The 7,646-nt window shown below is 46.2% G+C and overlaps 1 protein-coding gene across 1 annotated transcript; it reads left to right on the plus strand.

Annotated features, from left to right (window-relative positions):
* The first annotated feature begins 629 nt into the window (after positions 1–629).
* On the plus strand, positions 630–1,602 carry LOC123509452 (myosin-15-like). The gene is made up of 3 exons (XM_045263741.1): positions 630–1,019; positions 1,070–1,243; positions 1,285–1,602. Exons 1-3 carry the CDS (start codon positions 630–632, stop codon positions 1,600–1,602), a joined length of 882 nt encoding a protein of 293 aa, XP_045119676.1.
* Positions 1,603–7,646: the final 6,044 nt, after the last annotated feature.

Raw genomic sequence — 7,646 nt, forward strand, 5'->3', positions numbered from 1 at the left:
ATAAAAAAAAATTTTTAAAATTTTTTTAATTTTTTTTCACTTTTAATTAAATGCTTTTTTAAAAAGAATTTAAGTTTATTTCCTAAAAAAAAAACCCAAAAAAAAAAAAAAAACCAAAACCAAAAAAAAAGGGGGGGTTTTTTTAAACTGTTTTTTTTGGGTTTGTTTTGGGGAAGGAATTTTTTCAATTTCCCTTTTTTATTTCGGGGGGAAAAACTTTTTCCTCTCCTTTTTTTCCCTTTCCCCTTTTTCCCCTTTTTTCCCGTTTTTTCCTTTTTTTTTCTCTTTTTTTTTACAAATACAATTTTTAGATTTTTCTTTTCCTTGGTGTAGTGTATGGTGAGAGTGGAGGCCAGTGACAGAAAAATTAAAGTTGAAAAAGGAAAAAAGTGGGATTATTTTATCAAATTAAGTTTTAAGTTTTTAAAAATTTTTAAATTTTAAATTTTATTTTATTATTATTTTAAATTAAGTTAATTTAATTAATTTTAAAAATTTTATTTTTTAATTTTTTATTTTTTTTTTCTCTCTTCCCCTTCTCCCCTTCCTCTTCTTTCTCCACCTGGTTGCCCAGGGGTGGAAGACGGGGAGGGGGGGGGATGTGGAGGAGGGGTGGACTGGGGAGGAGGATGGGGGGGGGATATATCAGGCCACACACACCATTTCCAATACCATACATACATGGGGTGGTGGAGGATACGGTGGATCAGTCGGCATTGGAGGCGGAGGTGGTGGAGGCTACGGTGGATCAAGTGGAGGATCAGTCATCATTTCCAGTGGAGGAGGAGGAGGAGGTGGATACGGAGGTTCATCAGTCGGCATCGGCGGTGGAGGAGGTGGAGGCTACGGTGGTGGAGGAAGTGGAGGATATGGAGGCTCATCAAGTGGAGGATACGGTGGTTCAGGTGGATCTATTAGCATCGGAGGTGGAGGAGGTGGAGGATACGGTGGTGGATCAGTCATCACCAGTGGAGGAGGTGGAGGATATGGTGGATCAAGTGGATCTATCAGTATCGGAGGTGGAGGAAGGGAGGATGGGGATCAGGTGGTGGATCAGTCATCATCGGAGGTGGAGGAAGTGGAGGATACGGCGGATCAGGTGGTGGATCAATCATTGGAGGTGGAGGAGGTGGAGGATACGGCGGATCAGGTGGTGGATCAATCATTGGAGGTGGAGGAGGTGGAGGATACGGCGGATCAGGTGGTGGATCAATCATCGGAGGTGGAGGATTCGGCGGATCAGGTGGTGGAAAGGAGGTGGAGGGGGCTACGGTGGTGGATCAGTCATCACTAGTGGAGGAGGTGGAGGCTACGGAGGTGGATCAGTTGGCATCGGCGGTGGAGGAGGTGGAGGCTTCGGTGGTGGATCAGTCATCACTTCTGGAGGCGGTGGAGGATATGGCGGTTCAGGTGGTGGATCAGTCATCATTGGAGGTGGAGGAGGTGGAGGCTACGGAGGTGGATCAAGTGGAGGTGGAATCGTCACCAGCAGTTACTCAGTTCCCGTCGTCACTTCTGGAAGAGGGAGGTACTAAAAAGTGGAGCTACCACATATGGAAGTGGAAGAAAGTTCACTTCACCACTCCAAGTCCACTTTGCTAATCTCACTCCACTGATATAACAAAAGGCTGATACTCCACCACAGCAGTTCTCTCATCCACTTCACCTTCCACTTATCCACAATCCACATAAAAGAAATGCAGGTGGAAGAAACGAAGAAAGAGAAAAACGAAATGTGGATGAAGAAAGTGGACTGGAGGAAGGAAACGAAAAAAAAATCAAAAATACTAACAAAATATAAACACACACACACACACACACACACACACACACACACACACACACACACACCACCCCCTTGACATTTTTCCTTCAACACCACACCATCCGTCCCATCAACCTCCACCACCCTCCACATCACTCACATTTAGAAGGTGGAATAGACACTGAAAACCCTTACACCCCTATCCACCTTCCCCTTCTTTTCCACTCGCCATTTGTTGTTGAAAAAATTTTGGTTTTACCTTTTTCCTTTCGGTTGACGAGTATTAAAAAGTTAACTGTTATCTTTTTCTGTTTTTCCCGGTTAACTTGTTAAAGGAAAAAGAGGAAGGAGAGTCAAGTAATAAATTTTGGTCTTTGTGTCTGTGATTTTCCCCGTTCAGAGATAAATTGGGAGAGAGAGAGAGAGAGAGAGAGAGAGAGAGAGAGAGAAATTATTTGCCCACATGTAATTTCAGAAAATAAATTTGGGTCAATTTCCAAGAGAGAGAGAGAGAAGGAAGTTTGGAAGGAGGGACCAGAAGGGGAAGGTGGGAAAAATTTCCCCTCTCTCTCCCTTTTCTTTCCCTTTCCCCTTTTCTCCAATTTCAACCTAAAGAAGGGAAAGAGAGAGAGAGAGAGAGAGAGAGAGGAGGAGAGGGGGGAAGAAAAACCTTGGAAATTTTTTTTTTTTTTTTTTTTAAAAGGGACCCCCTTTGTGGATGTAATATGGATGAAGTAATGATGGAATAAGAAAGGAAATAATGATAGCAGTAGTAGTAATAATGATAGCAGTAATAGTAGTAGCAGTAAATAGTAGTAGTAGTAGTAGGAATTGTTTTTTTGTTCTTCTTTTTGTAGAGCTAGCAATAATAATGATGATAATAATGATAAGGATGATGATAATGGTGGTATAGGAGACAGATATCACTATCGCTTGTTATTAAAATGACTTACGGGGGTGTGTGTGTGTGTGTGTGTGTGTGTGTGTGTGTAATAATAATAATAATAATAATAATAATAATAATAATACGGTTTATTAGTAATTGCAGTACATACATACTGAAAATGTACATATGGGGATTTTTTTTTTTTTTTTTTTGTGTGTGTGTGTTAATTTATGTCAAAATCAATTCATTGGTGTTGAATAATGGATGCAGTTTTCTCTCTCTCTCTCTCTCTCTCTCTCTCTCTCTCTCTCTCTCTCTCTCTCTCTCTCTCTCTCTCTCTCTCTCTCTCTCTCGACAGGTTATATCCAACATTAATACATTATTGTAGTCCGCCCTTTTACTCTGCCTCTTGTGTCCTATTTTAGAGAGAGAGAGAGAGAGAGAGAGAGAGAGAGGGGGTTTGTTTTAAAGGGTGGCATGATTCTTAAACTCCTAAGCTTTTTATTCATTTGTTATTTTTGTTGACGTTGCTGTTATATTCCTTTTACTACTACTACTACTACTACTACCGACAACATCCTTCATTACTACTATTATCACTCTCAGCGCTGTCTGGCCTGGTGTTCGTTAACCTGTTATGCATTCACTCATTCATTTACTTATAGACTTATTTATTGACGGCCATCTGTTGTGAACGCATTCATCCTTCTTATTTTTTTATCTTAAATTCTCGATATCACTTTCTCTTTGTGTTTTTTGGACATATCTAGGTCTGGAAAGAGAGAGAGAGAGAGAGAGAGAGAGAGAGAGAGAGAGAGAGAGGAAAAAAAAAAGGGAAAAATCAATCATATACATTTTAACATCATTTTATTCGTACATAAAATAAATACTCGGACAAGAACTTAACAGACAACAGGTAAACAGAAACAAGACAAAGTAAAGCGAAATCACAGACCAGAGCGAAACGAAACATTAAAAATAACATGAGAAACGAGTATTTTTTTCATTCAATGAGTACAAGTATTTTCCTCTCCCTCTCTCATTTCCTCTCCCTCTTCCCAGGCAGGACCAAGTGTAAAGGACAGGCAAAATTAGGTGCTCAGGTGTCTAATCATAGGTATTCATATCTCCAGGTGCTCCTCCGCTTACCTGTGCGTGTTAGGTGATTGCAAGTGTCATGTGAATGCATAAGTGAGATTGATATGAAAGGAATTACTTGTTCTGTGTTACAACTATTACTATTATTATCAGTGCTTGCTGCAAAAACAGGCAAGCGTGGTATATAAAATTATTATTTTATTATTATTATTATTATTTTATTATTTTATTATTATTATTATTTGTGGTGTGTTTTTGTCATGGGATATTTAGAAAGCATTGTTGGTATTTGTGAAAGTTTTGCATGAGTCACTGCTAATAGACGGACTCATTTCCATAAGTTTCCATCGTGTTATCTGACTTTCCATGCCCCTAGACTCAGAGAATGTATGTTCTGCTCGCTATCCGTGAAGTACAAAGTAAAAAGGACCTAAGTTATCCCTTGTAATACTGTGCTTCTCGTCTCCATTTATAGAAAACGGTTTGTGAGAATGAAAGTGTTTGTGTGTGTGTGTGTGTGTATGTGTGTGTGTGTGTGTTTTGGTTAGAATTGTTTTGTTTTCTCTTGTGTGTGTGTGTGTGTGTGTGTGTGTGTGTGTGTGTGTGTGTGTGTTTAAGTGAGAATTGCTTTAAATTTTCTCTTCTTCTACACCTTTGTTCTGCTCATTTGTTAGTTCTGCATGTAAACGTCTTCAAAATTAATTAAAAACTACAATATTATTCGTGTTCGTAAGTGACAACGCATTCCTATCGAAAAACTAAGAAAAAAACTACTATATTCTCCCTCTGTCGTGATAAACTGACTAGAAACTGAGAGGAGACGGCGAAGCGACACTGAGCGTAAGCACTGGCAGTCATGAGGGCGGGGAAGCACCAGAGAGAATTAAGATGAGCGCTGGCAGATGTGACGGGTTAAATGTGCGTGGTCCTACTGGGAGGGGAGGAGAAAAGCAGGAGCAGGAGGAAAAGAAGGTAGAGAAGTGCTGAAAGGGTGAACAAAAATATAATAAATGAAGAATTAAAGGGAGTATTGTAACTTAGTGGGTAGATAACTGAGGGCTAGAAATTCATGTCACCCCAATACTTCCCTTTTCCCTCACAGAAAACGAGAAATGGGAGTGAAAGATTTTAGTCGTAGCTGAATGGATGGGAGAGAATTCGGACAGACGGAAAAAGGTGACAAAAATAATACTTTATGGAGGAGGCATTGAAGTGGAGGACAAAAGGTGGATGGAGAAAGATAACTTTTGGGTACTGGAGGCTACTGTGATGAAGAAAACGGAGGTCGCAGCGCTGGGAAAAGGTCAAAGCACTGCAGGAGGTCACAGCGATGCCGGAGGAGGTCACAGTGTTAGAGAGAGGTCACAACGCTTCACAGCAATTTAAGGTCATAATGATTCTTGTGTTTACTTGCCATATGTTTGGTGGAATTACTGGCCTCCACCCTCCATATGATGCTCCACCTCCACCACCTCCTCCATGTACTCCGCCAGTGGATGGAGCAGAGTAGTCGTTGCTCGGTGGAAGATATGAGCTGGTAATGGAACCTCCACCTCCACCTCCACCTCCTCCACCACTGTAACTCCTCCACCCCACCAATTCCAAACCTCCTCCACCTCCACCACCACTGTATCCTCCACCACCACCTCCACCTCCTCCTCCTCCTCCTCCAATTCCAATTCCACCTCCTCCACCAACAGAGTATCCAGTACTAGGTGGAACATAGTCTACATCGATTGATACTCCACCTCCTCCTCCTCCACTCCACTGTAGCCTCCACCACCCCCCAATACCTCCTCCAATACCGCCTCCACCTCCGCCACCAATTCCGATACCTCCTCCCCACAACCTCCACCACCACTCCACCACCTCCTCCGCCACCATAACCTCCTCCACCCCCTCCTCCTCCTCCTCCACTGTATCCTCCACCACCCCTCCTACCTCCTCCACCTCCGCCACCAATTCCGATACCTCCCCACCATAACCTCCTCCACCTCCTCCTCCACCTCCTCCTCCGCCACTGTAGTCTCCTCCTCCTCCTCCACCTCCAACTACAATATCAACTCCACCCCACCAACCTCCTCCTCCTGCCCTCCTCCACCACCACCACCCCTCCTCCTCCTCCTCCACTACCTCCTCCACCCCTCCTCCAATTGCAAACCTCCTCCACCTCCACCACTATAACCTCCAGCTCCTCCACCCCTACTACAATGTCTACCCCTCCACCTCCACCGTAACCTCCTCCACCTCCTCCTCCACCACCTCCCCCACCTGAATAATCATTGCTCCACAGGAGGAGATATGAACCTGATGGAACCTCCTCCACCTCCTCCACCCACTGTATCCACCTCCTCTTTCCTCCTCCTCCTCCACCCCTCCACCTCCTCTTCCTCTTCCCAATCCTGAGTAACCTTGCCTGATGACTACAGATGATCCTCCTCCACTATAGCCCCACCTCCACCTCCTCCACCTCCTCCACCCAAAGAAGAAAGAGTAGTCTCAAACAGGAATAACCACCTCCACCCCCCCCTCCCCCCCCCTCCTCCTCTCCACCTCCGTAGTCACCCCACAACCACCTCCCCTCCTCCCCTCCACCAACACCAGAAGAGGAGTCCAGTGGTAACTCATCTCCACTCCTCCCTTCCTCCTCCACCTCCTCCTCCACCTCCTCCACCAGAGGAAGAATAGCTGGCCGGAAAAAACTCCTTTCCCTCCTCCTCCTCCTCCTCCTCCTCCTCCTCCTCCTCCACCTCCGCCTCCTCCTCCACTATAGCTTACTCCACCTCCTCCTCCTCCTCCTCCACCAACTGTAGAAGAGTAGTCAGTGCCGAATGGGCCAGAGTAGCCCCCCCTCCTCCTCCTCCTCCTCCTCCTCCCCACCCCCCACTGTTATCCACCTCCTCCTCCTCCTCCTCCTCCCACCAACAGAAAGAGTCAGTGCCTCGGGGCCAGAGAACCCCCCTCCTCCTCCTCCTCCACCTCCACCCCCCACTTCCTCCCAATTAGCTTATCCAACTCCTCCTCCTCCACCAACAGAAGAGTATCATGCCATAAGGGGCCAGAGTACCTCCACCTCCTCCTCCACCTCCTCCTCTCTTCCTCCACCTCCACCTCCTCCTCCCCCCTCCCCACCACCTCCTCCTCCACCTGAATAATCATTGTCATCGGGGAAGATATGAACTCTATGGAACCTCCTCCACTCCACCACCACCACCCCCCACTTTCCCCTCCTCCTCCTCCTCCACCACCAGAAGGAAGATAATCCAACTATGTCCGGACAGAGTAAACCCACCTCTCCTCCTCCTCCCCTCCAACTCCACCCCACTTCCCCTCCACCTTTTCCACCTCCTCCTCCACCACCTAAGATGGAGCACTAATTAGACTATATCTGGGCCAGAGCCTCCACCTCCTCCACCTCCACCACCTCCTCCTCCTCCTCCTCCTCCTCTTCCCCTCCTCCTCCACTGTATCCCACTGAACCTCCTCCTCCACCTCCTCCTCCACTTGTAATCATTTGCACAAAGGAGGGAGGTAGCTGCAATCCTCCTCCACCTCCACTCCCTTTCCACCTCCACCTCCACCTCCACCCCACCTCCCTCCACCTCCCCAAAAACTTTCCAATGAAGGACCAGGAGTCCACCTCCTCCTCCACCTCCTCCACCTCCACTTCCTCCACCTATCCACCCCGACTGAAGGACAGGTAGCCCCACCTCCTCCTCCACCTCCACACCACCTCCTCCACCTCCACCCCTGACTGAAGGAGCAGATAGCTTCCACCTCCTCCTCCACCTCCACCTCCTCCACCTATCCACCGGTGCTGACTGAAGGGGAAGAGTAGCCCATCCTCCCCCCAATAAAGGGTGACTGAAGGACAGAGTAGTTCCACCTCCTTATTCC

The sequence above is a fragment of the Portunus trituberculatus genome, chromosome 27, assembly GCF_017591435.1.
Source record: "Portunus trituberculatus isolate SZX2019 chromosome 27, ASM1759143v1, whole genome shotgun sequence".
Lineage (NCBI taxonomy): Eukaryota > Metazoa > Arthropoda > Malacostraca > Decapoda > Portunidae > Portunus > Portunus trituberculatus.

Bases quoted from the DNA above. Each gene is read 5' to 3' on its own strand.
- LOC123509452 (XM_045263741.1), top strand. From the start codon at position 630: ATGGGGGGGGGATATATCAGGCCACACACACCATTTCCAATACCATAC. The intron at 1,020-1,069 runs GTGGAGGAAGGG...TCATCATCGGAG, and splicing joins TGGATCTATCAGTATCGGAG to GTGGAGGAAGTGGAGGATAC. The intron at 1,244-1,284 runs GTGGTGGAAAGG...GTGGTGGATCAG, and splicing joins TGGAGGATTCGGCGGATCAG to TCATCACTAGTGGAGGAGGT.